This window comes from Vitis vinifera, chromosome 18 (assembly GCF_030704535.1).
Source record: "Vitis vinifera cultivar Pinot Noir 40024 chromosome 18, ASM3070453v1".
NCBI classification, from domain to species: domain Eukaryota; kingdom Viridiplantae; phylum Streptophyta; class Magnoliopsida; order Vitales; family Vitaceae; genus Vitis; species Vitis vinifera.
This window is the reverse complement of record NC_081822.1, coordinates 10,340,972-10,360,712: the sequence shown is the minus strand read 5'-3', so window position 1 is coordinate 10,360,712 and position 19,741 is coordinate 10,340,972. Positions and strand designations below refer to the sequence as shown.

At 35.7% G+C, this 19,741-nt stretch overlaps 2 protein-coding genes across 3 annotated transcripts; both read left to right on the top strand.

The window, feature by feature from the left end:
• Positions 1 to 3,210, top strand: LOC100260826 (zinc finger protein GAI-ASSOCIATED FACTOR 1). 2 transcript variants are annotated; one of them, XM_010666366.3, is made up of 4 exons: positions 1 to 668; positions 766 to 1,162; positions 1,373 to 1,548; positions 2,156 to 3,210. In XM_010666366.3, exons 1-4 carry the CDS (start codon positions 530 to 532, stop codon positions 2,953 to 2,955), a joined length of 1,512 nt encoding a protein of 503 aa, XP_010664668.1. In that variant the 5' UTR covers positions 1 to 529; the 3' UTR covers positions 2,956 to 3,210. The 2 variants fall into 2 exon arrangements, with proteins under 2 accessions (XP_010664668.1, XP_002281605.1); XM_002281569.5 differs by having other exon boundaries at positions 8 to 668; positions 2,150 to 3,210.
• A 10,960-nt stretch (positions 3,211 to 14,170) lies between these two features.
• On the top strand, positions 14,171 to 16,834 carry LOC100250571 (cytochrome P450 734A1). Its single transcript, XM_002281586.4, has 4 exons — positions 14,171 to 14,823; positions 15,192 to 15,436; positions 15,799 to 16,162; positions 16,240 to 16,834. The coding sequence occupies exons 1-4, from the start codon at positions 14,335 to 14,337 to the stop codon at positions 16,651 to 16,653; spliced, it is 1,512 nt and encodes a 503-aa protein (XP_002281622.1). The 5' UTR covers positions 14,171 to 14,334; the 3' UTR covers positions 16,654 to 16,834.
• The last annotated feature ends 2,907 nt before the right edge of the window (positions 16,835 to 19,741 follow it).

The window sequence follows — 19,741 nt, the reverse complement described above, 5'->3', positions numbered from 1 at the left end:
ACCATGGTTAACTGGCGCCGCTTTCAGTTTTTAATAATTTTTTTTTTTTCAACTCGAAGATACAAATCCTTTCTCTTCCTTTGTCTCCCGCAGAAAATGACGACGCCGCCGTTTGAGACCCTTGTCCTCCGGCCGCGTCTCGATGAGTGAGCGGAACTGGTTTTCTTATTTGGCTTCATTTTAGCGGAATTGAAGTCAAACTCTCTCTCTGCGAAGCTCATACTTTTGGCCGGTTTTTCAAGGAAAGTTGTAATTTTCCAGGAAGCAATCACGATTGTTGCTTACGGAAATCGGTTGGCTTCGATTGGGCTTGCTGTGTTTCTCGAGAATTTCGGGTTCTTTGTGGAAGGTTCATCAATAGAAGCTGTTGGAGTTAGAGCTAGAGATCGTATGTTCTTGGATCCTTCTGGTGTCGAGAGCTCAGTAGAAACCCTAGTTGGGATTCGGTGATTATGAGCCCTAGAAGTTGAATTGCGTCTTTGAGGTCGATTTCGTTTTGAAGGAATTGTAAGGTTTGGGAAGGCGGATTATGGTGGAGTTAGATATTTCGTCACCAATGACGGTTTCTACCGCTTCGAGAGAAGCCAGTGTAACTTCTTCTGGTAATCAGACGGCACCACAACCAGTGGCACCAACGAAGAAGAAGCGGAATCTCCCTGGAACGCCAGGTAAGATAAGAAAACCCTAAATTCAATGTAAATCTTAGGTAAATTCTTTCCCTCCCAATACGAAGAGAGAAGACCGTGTTGTGTTTGGATTTTGCAGATCCGGATGCGGAGGTGATCGCTTTGTCACCCAAAACCCTAATGGCAACGAACCGGTTCGTCTGCGAGATCTGCAACAAAGGGTTCCAACGCGACCAGAACCTTCAACTTCACCGGCGCGGCCACAACCTCCCATGGAAGCTTCGGCAAAGAACAAGCAAAGAGGTTCGGAAGCGAGTATACGTTTGTCCCGAACCTACCTGTGTTCATCACGATCCGACGAGAGCGCTAGGAGATCTCACCGGCATAAAAAAGCATTTTTGTAGAAAACATGGCGAGAAGAAGTGGAAGTGCGAGAGGTGCTCCAAGAAGTACGCCGTGCAGTCAGATTGGAAGGCGCATTTGAAAACTTGCGGTACCAGAGAATACAAATGCGATTGCGGAACTTTGTTTTCGAGGTTCTCTATCGTTTCTTTCTTCTCATTTCCTTTTACACTTCTTCTCCGCTAGGTCTGCTGATAATCCTGGGAAATTAAAAAGAAATGGAAAAGTTTACAACTTCCATATTTGATTATTCTTTTTCTCAAAAACCAAACGCGGCAATTTAAGTAGATGGTGTTTTCCATTTATGGGCTGATGTTGGGTTTCGGTGTTGTTGAAACTTGAAGGAGGGATAGCTTCATCACACACAGGGCTTTCTGTGATGCTCTAGCTCAGGAGAGTGCTAGAGCGCAGGTCCTTCCCAGTACCAACACTGAGGAAAATCCAGAAATTGAGACAGCTGTTTCGTCATCCCCAACTGCTCTCTCTCCGTCGACTACTGTGCTGTCCATTCAAAGTCCTGGTAATAATATTAATATAACTTAGTCTATGCATTGTCTATAGTCTTTAGTCAATATTAGAAAAACCTTTAACGCTTTCCATGGGGGTTGAATCATTTATTGTCTTTTATTCCAGTTTTAGAAGATGAATAACCTCGCCCCTCTCCCCTCATGTGATACACTGGTTTTTTTCCTTTTAATTTGATGCGACTCGTCCCTCCCCTCATGTGATACACTGGATTTTTTTCCTTTTAATTTGATGCGACTCGTCCCAGTTGTCTGTTATTGGCCTTGGTCTCTTCTGGGGGCTGGGGAGAGAGAAAGATGAGGGTGGGAAGAGTTTTATGATTATTCTGAACGCATCGGCGGTGGATGCACGGCCGATAAACAAGCTCAAGGATCGAAAAGCAAAAAAGGAGGGGATTGAGAGAAAGGACGCCATGATTGCTTCTCTTTTTATTTTCTAAGTTCAAGATGTTATTTCTTTACTTGACTTTGAAAAAAGGGGAAACCCAAAGCCTGCTCTCTTTCTCTCTCCATGGGTTGGATTTTGTCCTTTTCTATCGGTCACTCTTATGTTTTGTGGGCAAGGGATTATAACTAATAATTAAATTCATTTTCTAGGTGCAGATATGACGGAAAATCCGGTGGGAGTGTTGCAGCAAGCACCAGCGACTATATCGTTAACCACAGGCACAGTGACCAGCTCCAGCAGCAGCAGTACCAGTGTATTTGCAAGTATCTTTGCTCCTTCCACAACACCAGTGACATCCCAGCCACCCCAATCATCGTCCACATTCTCCGATCTAATATGCGCAATGGGTCGCTCCAAGCGTTCCACCACCCTACCATCATCTTCCACGGCAGAGCCCACCCTCCGTCTCTCCTCTTCTCTATACCTATCCAACAGTGCCTCCTCCCTCTTTCCAACCCCTGATCAGAACCATCGGCACTACGCTCCATCTCCACAGCCGGCAATGTCGGCTACCGCATTATTGCAGAAGGCAGCACAAATGGGGGCAGCAGCATCAAACGCGTCCTTGCTTCGGGGCTTAGGATTGGCAATGTCACCGTCTTCGTCTGCACAGCAAGATAGCAGCACCACCCAGTGGAGCGGGCATGTAAAGGCAGATAGCAATCCGGTAGGAGCTGGGCTGGGATTGGGGCTTCCCTCGGAGGGAGGCCCTGCTTTAACCGGGCTAATGATGAGTCCATCATCGCTATTTGTGAACAAGCCAACCACTCTTGATCTTCTGGGGCTGGGTATGGTTCCTGGTGGCGCTTCCACGGCTGGACTCTCTGCCCTGCTTACTTCTATCAGCGGTGGCGGCCTTGATATTGCAGCTGCCGGATCCCCTTTTGGAGGAGCAGCAGCTGCTACTGCCGAGGCTGCACCTGATAGAAAGCCTAATGGGCCTGCTCTCCTATAGAAGATCATTTCCTGTATTTTTATTATGGGTAATTTTCTTTCCCTATTTTTCCCTTCTTTTTTCGGGTATTATGCAGATAAGCCAGATATAGATCTCTCCCTTTTTTTTCCCCTAGAAGTTGTTTTTGTATTAATTAACCTTTTAGGTGTAAGTTTAATTTATCATGTGACATGTGAAGCGGTGTACAGCAATTTCTACAGTTGCTAGTGTTATTAGTTACAAAATTCAATCCAAAAATATTGAGCAGTTCTTTTTGGATTGTTGTCTCTAGTTGTTGCTATATTTAACTGAAGTAGCATTTATATAAAAGAAAAAGAATAATTAAGAAATGAAACTAAAACAGCAGTGAAGGAGATGAAAACCGGGTGTTTGGGTGGTTGGAAAATGGGGGAGGAGGGAATCAAAGGTACGCGGGGGATGAATTGGATTGGAGTGGAAGTGGGCCGCTAGAGCCTAGCAATAAATGATTGATTGGGGGTTGTGGGGTGGGGAGAGTCAAAATAAGAATTCATTTTTAAGAGATGGTGAGGATGACGGGGCTGGTGGGGTCCGAGTCAGACTGCCATATTATGTATTTATTGAGATGAGTTGGCGACTGCTACTGAGCGAGTGGCAGGTCACAGAATGTGTCCCTTTCTTCTACAGCCCCTTCCCCTCATAGGTATCAAACCTGTGATTATAGAATTATAAAACCAACTTGAGAGATATTTATTTAACTTTGTATCTTTTTGCAACCCACAGCCCACGGACATTTCGTGCTTACGCCTAGTCAACTGAGATGTGGATTGGCTCCATCCTCATGGCTCAATCTACATATAAAAATTAAGAAGGGAAACCACGATGTTAGGTTCGGGGAATCGGGGATACATTGGGGTGGGACCCGATTTATGTACTGGGGAGCGGCTACAAAGTCTTCCATATGCTTGCTCTTTGGATTTAAAATAAACCTATAGGGACAAAAACTTCATCATAATTTTCAGATTTTATAAAATATGTTTTTATTCACTCATTCATCATTCTTAATTATTGTTTAATTAAAATTTACTTAAGACTTTTAATTACTAGAATTAGTCTTAATATATAGACTATTTTAAGTGGATATGTGGAGGAGTAAAGCTATTCAGAGGGGATGGTCACTTTATTTTAAATTTGAGTTGGTTAACAAATAAAAAACATAGTATAGTGATGAAAACGTGCAGCATATTTGACCAAGTCAAACACAATCCCCTCCCAATAATTTATGGATACATTCTTTAATGATAAACCCCTCCAAGCACGTTTCTACATGATTGGCTTGTCTATGAAGAAAGATGGGTGGGCAACACTCATAAAAGCCCATTTTATTTCATTATGAAATTCAGGTTGATGGGTGTTATTACTTCTTGCAACTTTTCACAAGTTTTTTTTATATTTCATTATGATCATGCTCCAATGCAATCGATCATGGCTTTGCAGCCTCAGTTCAATGCTCACATCCTCTTTACAAGGATTTTAAATTGAATTTTTTTTTCCTTTTTTGTTTAGTGTCTACAATAACAATATTATACTATAGCACATAATGTTGCAAGCATGTATCCTATTGATGATGGATAATATCTTTATATTTTCAATTATGTGATATGAAATGATAATTATTTTTAAATAATTGCATAAAATTTGTATATTTTTAAATTTGATTTCCTATTTTATGATTGTTTTTTTCAAATGATTTTTGTAAAACCGAACCCTTCGGTTGAAAAGTCTTTCTCACATAAGTATAACCAAATCAACTTAGGATAAATAAAAGAAAAATCATATTATTATATGATGTTATGGTCGGTGAGGATTTATTATTTATTTCTTATTTGATAGTTTTTGGGCTTTGAGTTTAGGGATTATTAGAGTGGGCTATAATATTATATGAAAACATTCCTTTAATATATACTTAAATTAATAGAGATTTGGATATAAAATAAAATAAATCCATTATAAAATTTAATTGGGCCTAAGACCCAGAATGAACTGACCTTTCTTGTTGGGTCAAAATTAATTTGGTTTGGTTTTCATTAAGATAAAAATGATACGACTTTTACTACATGTGAATCGACAAAATCCAACCGAAGCCGCCACTGACACAGTTTCCGTGATCACATCATTATACCAACCGGGGAGTCAAAATTAGCCCCACTCACCAACTGCTTCCCTCTTGGTGGCGTCCAGCTTCTTTTATCATTATGCGCAAAATCCATCGTTTGCCGGTAGAGAGTCGGACTTTTTCGTCTTCCCGTAGGTTTTGAAATTGTTTTTCAAAATGGGAACAGGTCCAAGTATGATTTTGTACTCATCATCCCATTATATATAATATTAAATAAAAAATTATTTAAATTGATTTTTTTATACTTTTTTTAATATATATAAAATATTATTTTTGATAAAATTTAATTGTAAGTTTTCATAGCATTTATTTATTTATAAATTAGGTTTATTTTTAATAAAATTTCTTATTTTAAAAGTAAAAATATTGAAAATTTTAGAAATTTACAAAATTTTTAAAAAATAAATAAGGCAAAGTTGAGAATTTTCTACTCATCCTCTGCCTCATTTAATATTTTTTTTTTGGACATGGGTGACTCATCCGTTGTTATCATTTCTATTCACCATAATCTTATCTTTCTCTATCCTTTTAAGGATAATAATGGAATGAGTTTTATTAGGTACCACTTCATTAACTTCCTAGTGACACAAATTTAGGATAAAGATAATAAAGTTAAGAGTAAATTTAATTTTTTTAGGGAGAATTATGTTTTGGGGTAGATGGACCCCCAAATTAACAAAACGTCTATGTAATTCTTCAAATTGAGCCCAAGACCCAATGAAAGTATGAAAATTGAGTTAAAGGATATCAGTATTTCCAAAAATGCCCTTTGTTGATTTTGAGAAAAAAAATTAATATTTTTGAAAAATATTTTTATTTAATTTAATATTTTTGATTTAATTTAATATTTTAAAAAAATATTTTTATGTAATTTAATATTTTTAAAAATAAAATTATTTAATTTTAATATTTTTAAAAAATAAAATTATTTAATTTAATATTTTTAAAAAATAAAATTATTTAATTTAATATTTTAAAAAATTTATTTAATTTAATATTTTTTAAATACTTTAATTTAATTTAATATTTTTGAAAAAAAATATTTAATTTAATATTTTTGTAACTACTTTTATTTAATTTAGTATTTTTGAAAAAAAAAATTATTTAACTTAATTTTATAAAATATTTTATATGTGTTCTTAAAGGGTATATTTGTCCGTTACTATTTCATATCCTTCAACTCAATTTGAAGAGTTATATGGACCTTTTGTTAATTTGGGGGCCTATCTACCCCTAAAACATAATTTTCCCTTTTTTTTAAAACCTAGAACAGATGGGGAACAAATTTGGGTATAATTTTGTCTTGTCCCACTCCAACTAGACATAATATTAAATAAAATTTATTTTAGGTAATTGTTTTTTAATTTTTCAACTTTTCAAATATGCATAAATATTAATTTTTATAAAATAAATTATAATCAAATTAAAAAAAAGAATTTTAAATTTTGAAAAAACAATTAAAATTAAATTGGATGAGATGAGTATGAGAATTTTCCTACGCTTAGTAATGCCTCTTGATTTCCTTTTAGATGAGGTTGGGATAGGGATCATCCTTACCAAACCTGCCTTATTTAATTTCCTTTTTTAGAAGTGGTTGAGATAGGTCCATCTCAAACCAGCTCATTATCATCCTTATCTATGATTCAGAGTGCCGTATTCATTATTGTGATGTTGGCATTCCGGTCTAAGCATTCAATCTCCTGGGTTCCCCAACAACACTTCAAGACCCAAGGCATTCGCAGAATCGCAGCCCAGGTGCCGACCCATTTCATTTAAAGAAAATTATGAATTTTCATAACAGTGAATTATGGATTTTCATTTTAATTATGCGTTTTTATTTTATAATTATTGTTAGACAACGATAAAAAAAAAAGACTATAATAATTGATATATTATTTCTTTTTTTATACTACTATAATAGTCTTAGCGAAGAATTTAATCCAAGTCACCTCTCATTTAAATTTAATTAGGCGTATGTCCCAGAATGAGCTTTGTTCTTAGTCAAAATTGATAAAAAAAAAAAGAACTAAACCAAACAAGCCTTAAATGATTTACTTTTCCTTCCTTTGGAAACATAATTGATACGAATTTTACTAAAAGTAAATCGACAAAAGAATCTATTTCGCATTGTCATCCCAACATTATAATCAAAATCAGGCCCCACTCACCCGCGACTTCCCTCTTTGTGACATCCACGGATCCACCTACTTCGTCGGTGCCCGCAAAGGCCATCGTTCACCAGAATCACAACAATCCTACCCCTCCATTCCGTCTCGTCTCTGTGATCCACCACGCCTCTTCTTCTGCTTGCCCTATGCTTCATTATTGTGATATTGTCATTCAAATCCATACACTTAATCATCTGGGTTCCACGGAGGATCCAGCAACACTTCAAGACTCGAGGTATAGGCGTCCCAGCGTACCGACCCATTCAGGAAACGCGGACGAGTTCCACCGTATGTACGCGGAAGTTCAGTCGAAATCAATGGGTGGATTAGAGCATGAGATACTTCAACGAGTGCTTCCGTACTACTCCAGGTGGTCAGGCGCTTACGGGAAGACGTGTGTTTGGTGGTTCGGGACAAAACCCAGGCTGGCTATAGCGGACCCGGAGTCGATTAAGGAGGTTTTCCTAAACACAGGTGCGTCCTTTTAATCCGCTCTCTAAGCTGCTGTTTGGAGATGGACTGGTTGGGTTGAACAGTGAGAGGTGGACTCTTCACAGAAGAATCACGAGCCAGGCTTTCAGCATGGAGATATGTATACTTGTCATTTGTTTTATGCTTTTGGCTTTCTCAACATATATATACAGCAAGTAACTTGTAGTTTAATTTTGTTTTATATCAAGACAATTAATGTGTTATATTTGATGAAAATCCAATCAGAAAAGTTATCAGATATTGTTGGCCCAGACTCATTAAATTCTGTGTTTTAATTTTTTTTTGCATTATGTTTTTAGTAATAAAATTATTTTTCATATTCTGAGTTTTCAAGCAAATTTTATTCCCTATAATTGATATATTGTTAAAAACTATTTAAAGACGTTTCCAAAATAGACTTAATAATTTCAGCATGCCTTTTTAGAGAAAAGTTCAAATGTCTTAACTACATAATCATTTCAAAGGAGCTTTGCAACACTAATTTGGAGTAGTCAAGGTTGACTAATCTTGTGAATCCATTACACCTAATTGATGGTGTATTAGTATTCTGTATATTTTTTTTATAGGGTGGGTGTCGGAAATTGTGGCAATGTGGCACTGCAAATTTTTTTTAAGGGAAAAATTTATTTTTATAAAAATTAGAATCATCACTTATTTTATTAATTTTTTAAAGGAAAAATAAAATAAAAAATAATATAATAAAAATGACTCTTTATTTTGAAAAAATTAATATTTTTAGAACCGGACTAATGATTAAATTAAAAAAGTTATCGATTTATGATTTACTAGTCGGACTGATAGTCGAATTACGGTTGAATCAGTGACGTCATAAATAATAATTTTATATTATATAAAGTTTTAAATAATTATAAAAAATTAAAATTATATATAATTAATTTTTTTAATAATATTTTATTTTTTATATTTGACATATCAAATTATAAGAATAGTCAATTATTGTATAAAAATCATAAATAAATACCTAAAAACAATATTTCATCATGGAAAACTTTAGATAACATCCTCATTAGGTTTATATTTGCAGTACACACTAGATTAAATAACAAAGCAAGCACTGTACATGAATTTCAGCATGCGGTTCCAATAGGAAGGTTCGCAAAATAAATCTAAAGAAAAAATATCTAGAATATAAATTTAATTACAAAAATTTTAAGGGAACATTTCCTATATGTATAGTATATCACCAAATATAAAATATATATTTATTACATTATTGATTTGCGATTTGATTGATCCGGTCGATAAATCGTGAATCAATAATTTTTTCCGATTTAATGATAAATTGATTTTCACACTCATTCTATTTTTTAAAAGATTCAACAAAGACAATTAATTCTCTCTCATAACAAATTCACATTGATTTTTTATTCAGAAAAAACAACCATTAACATTATCATTTCCATTTTACATTGAAAATTTTTTATTCACATAATTAAACACTAATATTTTACATATTCATGACCGATTGCATTGATTTCAAGATTCCATATTAACATCAAAAACTACATTCCATTTAACTTCTATGGCTGACTACTTTAAATTTTTAATTCAACAACAAACATAGCACTAGATCAATCTTCCATGGCTGCCACTCGATCTCCAATCTCATTAATTTCTTTAATTTAATAAACACAGCCCATTAACACCACTCACAGTCAGCATGAATCACAGATATACTATTAACTAATCACCATGGCCGACACTCATTCTCATTCCACTGATTTTGAGAATTAAAACAAAGCATTAACACTCTTCCATGTCTACCATGTATTCATTTTATTTTTAAATCTCAAACAAACACTAGTCATTGACATCCCTCGTAGTCGGCCACATCATTCCACATTCAGTTGATTTTTAAAGTTCAACAAAGGCCATTAACAAAGAATTCCCATGACCGACCGCCATCCGCCCTCACACCAATTTATTCTTTTTAAATTAAACAAAGTGTTCCACTAACGTCTTTCCATGATTAGTATGCGTCCAAGCTATTGATATTTTATTCAAATAAAAATAAGGCCATCATAACTCACCTTTGTGTTTGTTCAGATGGTGATGCGCAGATTGAACTGACAATAGGATGTCCGGAAACTAATTTGGCACTGCAGTTGCAGAAAAGTTCCAGAAAGTGGTTAAATGGTGCGCGGATCCGAGTGTTCTGTTGAGCAGGTGATCCTCGTGTCGATATGATCTCAAATCCTATATAAACTTGGGAACGACATGCAGATTCATCCCTGGTGATGCGTCTCTCCTGAAGATGCAGAAAATGGTAATGCTACGAAGACAAAGAGATGGTAAAGTCGATGTCATTCTGATGGCGGAACTGGTGCCTTCATGATGAGAAGATCTTCTGCTTGTGTAATAGTGAGAAAGATTCATGCAGATATGTTTTTAGGTGCGCCTAAAGATGAAGACGTAGTGCAAACGAGAGGCGTCTGGAGATGCAGCTGTATCTGATGTATTGGAGATGAAGATGATGGCGTATTGCAGATATTGCTTCCGGTGATCGAGTTACAGATTCCAGGGAGATGCAGGTGATGCAATGCCAAGGGAAATGGTGATAGCCTCCTCCGGTGATTGTTCTCTCCAACCACAGATGAAAGTTCCCTCCAAAAATCCTCCAAAAGTCGGTGATGGTGTCACTTTTTATATCCCCGAAGCTGATGAAAACTTCTCAAGGATGAATCCTGAAGCTTCCAAAAATGCTCCATCACGTGATCTTGCTGTGTCATGCGTTTTGTGCTGCCCCTTCTCCAACAGAAAATTACCTCTTCTCGAGTCTTCTGAAACTGAAAGTCCCTGGAGTCTTCTAGAACCTACCTTTCAAAATGGGTGATCCCTCTCGCTAGATGCTGCTGCTGTGATCATATGGTGGAGAAGTCTCTGATACCACGTGGTCCTCTCCCCAAAGCTGCTGATGATGATCCGCTAATGTGAATGTATGGCGATCACTGTGATGGTGTAAAATAGATGGAGGTGATGAGATCATGGTCCTAGAACTCATGCATCATGATGAAATGACCTAGAGCCTGATACCCTCCTGCCATGCCACTCTCCTCATCAGATGTGTGGAGATGTATCAACCCCTCCCAATATGCTTGCATCTCCTCTTCACGTGTTCCTCGTTACTTTTTCTGTAACCTTCCATCCTCATGACCTCATAAAAGAAATCAATGCATCAATTAAAAAGTCATCATATGTGAAAAATGAACCAAAAATACGCATGACATACAAAATCACAAATTAACCTCATGCAACCTAAAAGAACTAAAATAAACAGAATCATATAATAAAAGAAAATGATGAAATATATCGAACAAAAATTAAAATTTAAACTCATGAATCTAAAAATCAAAATACCAACCATATCAAAATATCGGAAATGTCAATCTCATGCCATCAAGAAACAAAAAGGCAACTCATCTGACCCTAAGATTATGCAATGAAAAAATAAACCTAAACCTAAATGCACTAAAAATCAATTAAAGTCAAACCAAATCCTAAACTAAAAATTAGAGGTCACTGAACAATCACACTAGTGATCCCTGAAACTCCTTCAAGATATCTCCAAAGAAGGTTCAAAGATAGTGATCTAATAAGTCACAGTGGACTACCAACAAGACTCAAAAATGACTCAAAAAAAGACACTAAGTGTACAATGAGGTAGCAGAGGATGGACTTTGGATGTGATATTCCAAAAGGATAAAATAAAGGGTCTACAAGCAAGCATTATAAATATAATAGAAAGAGTGGGAAAAAGAAAGATAAGAGAGGGGTGAATTTGAGATGGAAGTGCATAAAGAACTATAAAACCTTTTTGTATACATTATATCTAGAACGACTTTTGGGGGAACAATTTCCAGAAGGCAAAGTGCATTTTTAAACTGCAAGAACAACCAATGCACCTTGTCATCTAGGCTTTGAGAAGAATCTACATTCTTGGCTTCAAGTCAAAACTCATATTCTTTGACTTTGTTATTCTAATTTCTACAAGTTTTGCTTAACTATTAATTAATACACAACAAATTCTATTTTGACCTAAACAATTACTTGAGACTGGATTGGATATGTACTTGAGAATCTGGGATAAATTGATTGGGAAGAAAGAAGATGGGTTGAAGTTATCTTGATGATTGTTTTCTTTTTTTGACCCATCTTTTTTATTTTTTTTATTCCTGTATTGGATCAATAGAACTTGATGGACAGTGTTCCATGGAAGATGTTGATAGGAATATGGATCGGAAATTTGTATTGTTTGCCATCCCATACGTGTTTTTCTTTCATAATCCCTTGAGCATTTTAAAAATCAAATTATATACTATACAAGTACTTGCCGACTAAAACGAAATTCGAGAATCAATACAAAGGCTAATAGAAAATAACCAAAAAAAAATAAAAATTAATAATCTAGTCAATCTATTATTGTTAACCTGAAAGAATCAGCGTGGTCAAGAAGAGATGTTAGGAGTGGAAGAAGTTATAGATGAATACAAGACCTGCTACTTTGGAGGAAAGGAAACAACTACTCATCTTTTGACTTGGGCACTTGTCCTTCTAGCAATACAACAAGAATGGCAAATAAGGGCACAGGAAGAAGTGGTCCAAGTCTATGTACACACTATGTCACCCTTTGTAGAGAATTAAAGTAAGCTCACGACTGTAAATCCACTTAAATAAGTATGTTCATTTACTTCCAATATGATGAATGATTTACATTACTGTTCATAGGTGGGCATGACAATCAATGAAACACTTGACTTTATCCCCCACCATGTCAAGGGAACCAACAAAAAATGTAAAGCTAGCTAGGAAAGGTAGAAGCACACAAATCTATTTTACTATGAGTACTGTTTATCATAACATTGGTGAAGATACTAATGAATTCAACCTCTTAAGATTTAAGGAGCCTTGAAGGTAATGAACCTCATTTTTCCCCTTTGAGTCGGGCCCCAAGATGTGCGTGGGTCAAAATCTAGTGGTGGTTGAAGCGAAATTGTCTTAGCCATGATCATCCAACAATATTCCTTTGTTTTATCACCAACATATGTTACATGCCCTCATTGCCAATCTTGAGCTTGCAGCTAGCCTTAGTACGGTGCCAACATTCTCTTTGTAAAGACCTGAAGTTGGTAAATTTTCTTTTTCCTGTGTGGTGTTTGTAATAACAATATTATACTATGGTATCTAATGTTGTAAGCTTATATCTATTGGACGATGGGTTACTAAACACATGAATTATATGTTAGTATGTATCTTTTGTATTTTCAAATTATGTAATAATTACTTTACTATTTATGGATTGAAGAACGTTTTCATTATTGGGCAAAAGAAAAAGGTGTTTTATTTTGAGAGAGAGATAGTAATGTCTATAAGGTCAAATCCTTCGAAAACATGAAATTTATAATAAATCAATATAAATTCTTTTACATAAAAATAAAACAGAAGTAATCAAGGTAGTAGACAGGTTTAGGGGATGTGCATAATAAGATATATGATAAGTTACATACGTTTTTTGAGATAATTATACTCGCCTTTTAAGATTTAAAGTTTTTATTTTAAATATTTTTTTATGTTGGGATTATTGATTGCTAAATTTAATTTCAATTTCACAGAAAATTATTTAAATTTGATCATTTCATTTCCCTCAAATAATTCATACTGATTTGGATATAGTTCTTTAAATGATTAGAAAATTGCTATACAATTTATATATATATTTTTCTTAAAATAATAAGTCAAATAGGCATAAAATTAATCCTAATTATTTTTTATTCACCCATGTAAAATGATGTCAATTAAAGATGGCGGAAATTCATAAGAAAAAGTCTTTGACTTTGATGAACAATATTAAGAGAAGGGATTTGAATGAAAAAGAAAATAATTAATTTGAAAAATTTAAATTCAATGTTTGAAAGAAGGGTATTCATTGATCAAAATTTTTTATAGGATCGAGATTTCAATAAAGTAGATATTGACTTACCTTTTCCATTTTTCCAACATCACCTTTATCATTCCATCTTCTTCTCCTTTCTTTTTTTTTTTTTTTTTCCAATGTCACCTATATATATATATCTTTTTCCTTATATTTGGATAATAATTTTTTCTCTTTCACCCATTATCTTAACTATTTCATAATTATTTGAATCTCTTCTTAACCTATATATTGTATTGTAGATGAATTTAATGGTTAAATCCTATTTCATATTCTAGATTAAATGCCAAAGACACACATTACAACTTCTATGAAACATTTTCTTCCAATCCGCAGGTCAAAACATGCATGCTGTTTCGTGTCCAGAATGATTAGCCAGGTCCAACAAAGTCAAGGCCTCCATGATCGTATTTGGAATTTATTTTCTTTTATATTATTAAAATTCAAATTCTAGATCAATCGATCCTACATCGTCCATGATCTCATCCTAATCCCCTGATGATATTCGAAATTGGGCTCCACCCACCCGCCATTCGCTCATTAGACATCCACTTTCTTTAGCAGTGTCGGCAAACTCCATCGTTCACTACACAACCCCATCTCTCTCTGTCTCTCCGGCTCTGTGATCCACCGCCATGCATCTTCTACTGCTTGCCCTATTCGTCAGTATTGCGATACTGGTATTCAAATCCGTACACTCAATCATCTGGGTTCCATGGAGGATCCAGCAACACTTCAAGACTCAAGGCATAGGAGGCCCAGGGTACCGACCCATTTCAGGAAACGTGGGCGAGTTGCAGCGTATGTACGCGGAAGCTCAGTCGAAATCAATGGGTGGATTGCAGCATGACATACTTCATCGAGTGCTTCCTTACTACTCCAGGTGGTCAGGCGCTTACGGGAAGACGTTTATTTGGTGGGTCGGGACAAAGCCGCGGCTGGCTCTAGCCGATCCGGAGCCCATTAAGGAGGTTTTCCTAAACACAGGTGTGTCCTATGATAAGGTTGGGTTTAGTCCCCTGACTAGGCCACTGTTTGGAGATGGGCTTGGTGGGTTGAATGGTGAGAAGTGGGCTCTTCATAGAAGAATCACGAACCAGGCTTTCAACATGGAGAGAGTTAAGGTCATACAAATCTCTCTTTTCCCTCTTTCGCAGCAAGTAACATGTAGTTTAATTTTGTTTGATGTCAAGACAATTAATGTGTTTTATGGTTATCTGATGGAAACCCATATAGAAAAGTTATTCAAATATTGCTAGCCCAGTCTTAGAGAAGTTATTCAGATGATTCTTTTAAAAAATATTTGAAAACTTTTCAAAATAGGCCCTAATCATTCCAGCATGCCTTTTTAGCGAAAAGGTAAAAAGCCCTGCCTAGATAACCATTTAAAAGGAACTTAAAAACATCAGCTTAGAGTAATCAAGGTTCACTAATTTTGTGAATCCATTACCGCCAATTGATGTGTGCTAGTATTCTGTATTTGTTTTGATAGGGGTGGGTGCCGGAAATTGTGGCAAGTACTAGAAAGATGTTGGAAGAGTGGGAGGAAGTAAGAAGAGGGAGGGATGAATTGGAAAGGGAAGTGCATAGAGAACTGCAAAATCTTTCTGCAGACATTATATCTAGAACTGCTTTTGGGAGCAGTTTCCAAGAGGGAAAACACATTTTTGAACTACAAGAACAGCAAATGCACCTTATCGCCAAGGCTCTAAGAAGTATCCACATTCCTGGCTTCAGGTGAAAATTCATATGCTTTGACTTTATTATTCTGATTTCTATCAGTATGGCTCAACTACTAATATTAAAAAAAAAAAAAAATTATTCCACTCAAATAGTTATTTGAGATTGGATTGTATACTTGAGAATGTGGGATAAGCTAATTGGGAAGAAAAGAAGATGGGTTGAAGTTATCATACTAATGATTATTTTCTTCTCTCAACCCATTCTCTTTTATTCCTCCATTGGAGTAGAACATGATGAGTGGTGTTCCACGGAAGATTTGACAAGAATATGAGTTGGAAATTTATATTGTTTCCCATCCATGCACGCTTTCTTTCGTAATTTCTTGTGTTTTAAAAATGAAATTATATACAATACAGATACTTGCCCACTAAAACGAATAGAGAAAGTTGGAGAATAGAGAAGGAAATTGAAGAATCAATACAAAGGCTGATAGACAATAACAACAAAACTAAAGAGAATTCTAAAAATCTAGTCAGTCTATTATTGTCAACCTACAAGAATCAGCATGGTGAAGAAGAGAAATTGACCGTGCAAGAAGTTATAGACGAATGCAAGACCTTCTACTTTGCAGGAAAGGAAACAACTGGTAATCTTTTGACTTGGGCACTTGTCCTTTTAGCAATGCATCAAGAATGGCAAACCAAGGCACGAGAAGAAGTGGTCCAAGTCTATGGCCACACCATGTCTCCCTCTGCAGATAATTTAAGGGAGCTCAAGATTGTAAGTTCACTTAAACAATTATGTTCTTTTACCACCATGCCACCAATATGATGCATGATTTACATTATTATTTACAGGTGGGCATGATAATCAATGAAACACTTCGACTCTATCCCCCTACCCAGACCATGTCAAGGGTATCAACAAAAAATGTAATGTTAGGAAGGGTAGATGTTCCCGCAGGCACAGAAATCTATTCGGCTATGATTGGTGTTCATCATGACACTCAAATATGGGGTGAAGATGCTAATGAATTCAACCCCTTAAGATTTAAGGAGCCTCGGAATCAATTAGGCTCATTTTTCCCATTTGGGTTAGGCCCCAGGATATGCATAGGTCAAAATTTCGCAATGATGGAGGCGAAAATTGTCCTAGCCATGATCATTCAACAATATTCCTTTGTGTTATCACCAACATATGTTCATGCCCCAACGCAGATCTTGACCTTGCAGCCCCAGTACGGTGCCCACATCCTCTTTACAAGGATTTGAAGTTGAAGTTTTTTTTCCTTTTCTCTAGTGTTTGTGATAACAGTTTTATGCTATCCTACCTAATGTTGTAAGCTTGTATCCTGTTAATGATGGATAACATAGAAAATGAATTATATGTTATATTTTCAAATTATGTAAGCTTACATATGGTTTGAAGTACACTTTTGCTTTATTTTACTTATGATTTTCTCAAAGTGTGTGTCTGATAGGTAATAGGCTCTTTTCCCGTGCTGGAGAACAAAAGTTGTACATGGTTTTATATTCAGATAACCTTCTGCGATCATTGCTGACTTTGACCACTAGCTGTCAAAAGTGATTATAGATTTGCAATTAGTGTCAGGTAGGAAAGTGGGCTGGTTATCTGCGATCATTGCTAACTTTGACCACTAGCTGTCAAAAGTGATTATAGATTTGCAATTAGTGTCAGGTAGGAAAGTGGGCTGGTGTTGATCGAAGGTCATCTCTTGTGGAGGACCTTAATTACAGGTAGAACGATTTTTTGTGTCTTTATGGTTGTGTTGTATAGCTGCATATCAGACCTTTTAGAGGTTATCAGTTTTAGAGCAAACTTCCTTTAAGATAAGTATTTTAGTTTGGATTAGGTGAATGGTACTGCTTCTTTACTCGAGATGACCTTAAGGTTGGGTGGCTGAAGGTTGGTACCTCGAGGTAGTCTGTTTTTTGTTCGCTTCGAGGCCCCACTCACCCGCGACTTCCCTCTTTGTGACATCCATGGATCCACCTTCTTTATCAGTGTCTGCAAAGGCCATCATTCACCACAATCCTATCTTTCTGTCTCTCCGTCTCTTCTCTATGATCCACCATGCATCTTCTTCTGCTTGCCCTATTCTTCATTATTGTGATATTGTCATTCAAATCCATACACTAAATCATCTGGGATTCATGGAGGATCCAGCAACACTTTAAGACTGAAGGCATAGGCAGCCTAGGGTACCAACCCATTTCAAGAAACGTGGACAAGTTCCAGCGTATGTACGCGGAAGTACAGTCGAAATCAATGAGTGGATTGCAACATGACATACTTCACCGAGTGCTTCCGTACTACTCCAATTGCTCTGGCGCTTACAGGACGACGTTTGTTTGGTGGTTCAAAACAAAGGAGGTTTTCCTAAACACAGTTGTGTCCTATGATAAGGTTGGGATTAATCCGCCATCTAATCTGCTGTTTGGAGATGGGCTTGTCGGGTTGAACGGTGAGAAGTGGGCTCTTCAGAGAAGAATCACGAGCCAGGCTTTCAACAGGAAGAGAGTAAGGGTCATATATATACTTCTTTTCTCTCTTACAAATATAATTTGTTTTATGCTTTTATTGGACCTATTACTTTCTTAACATATATATATTATCAAATATTGTTGGCCCAGTCTAATAGTCGCTTAGTTAAATTCTGTGTTTTTTTTTTTTTTTTTGTATTATGTTTTTGGTGAGTTTCAAGCAGAATTTTATTCCAAATAATTGATATGTTTTTAAAAAGTATTTAAAGACGTTTAAAAAATAAACTTCTTAATAATTTCAGCATGCCTTTTTAGAGAAAAGGTAAAATGTCTTACCTAGATAATCATTTAAAAGGAACTTAGAAACACTAGTTTAGAGTAGTCAAGGTTGACTAATCTTGTGAATCCATTACACCTAACCTAAACCTAAATGCACTAAAAATCAATCAAAATCAAACCAAATCCTAAACTAAAAATTAAAGATCATTGAACAATCACACTAGTAATCCTTGAAACCCTTTCAATATATCTCCAAAGAAAGTCTAAAAATAGTGATTTGATAAGTCACAGTGGACCACCAACAAAGACTCAAAAATAGATCGGAAAAGGACACTAAGTGTACAATGAGGTAGTAGAGGATGAACTTTGGATAGCATGTGCCAAGAAAACAAAATGAATGGGTTTACAAGCAAGTATTAGAAAGATGATAGAAGAGTGGGAGAAAGAAAAATGAGGGAGTGATGAATTGGAGATGGAAGTGCATAAAGAACTACAAAACCTCCCTGCAGACATTATATCTAGAATGACTTTTGGGAACAGCTTCCAAAAGGCAAAATGCATTTTCAAACTACAAGAACAACAAATGCACCTTGTTACCAAAGCTTTGAGAAGTATCTACATTCCTAGCTTCAAGTCAAAACTCATATGCTCTGACTTTATTATTCTAATTTCTACAAGTTTTTATTAACTATCAATGCACAAAAAATTCTATTTGACCTAAACAATTACTTGAGATTGGATAGGATTATGTACTTGAGAATTTGGGATGAAGTGATTGGGAAGAAAGAAGATGGGTTGAAGTTGTCATGATGATTGTTTTCTTTTTTTGACCCATCTTTATTTATTTATTTATTTTTATTCTTGCATTGAAATATAACTTGATAGGCAGTGTTCCATGGAAAATCTTGACAGGAATATGGATCGGAAATTTGTATTGTTTGTCATCACATGCATGTTTTCTTTCATAATTCCTTGAGTATTTTAAATATCAAATTATATACGATACAAGTATTAGCCCACTAAAACAAACAAAGAAAAATGGATAATAAAGAAGGAAATTCAAGAATCAGTACAAAGGCTAATAGACAATAACAACAAAATAAAAGAGAATTCTAAAAATCTAGTCAATCTATTATTGTCAACCTACAAGAATCAGCGTGGTCAAGAAGAGATGTTAGGAGTGGAAGAAGTTATAGATGAATGCAAAACCTGCTACTTTGCAAGAGAGGAAAGAACTGCTAATCTTTTGACTTGGGCACTTGTCTTTCTAGCGATACACCAAGAATGGAAAACAAAGGCATGATAAAAAGTGGTCTAAGTCTATGGCCACACCATGTCGCCCTTTGTAGAGAATTTAAGCAAGCCCGCGATCGTAAATTCACTTAAATAAGTATGTTCTTTTACTTTCAGCATGATGCATGATTTACATTACTGTTTACAAGTGGGCATGATAATCAATGAAACACTTCGACTCTATCCCCCTGCTTAGACCATGTCAAGGGAACCAACAAAAAGTGTAAAGTTAGGAAAGGTAGATGTTCCTGCAGGCACAAATCTATTTTGTTATTGTGAAACC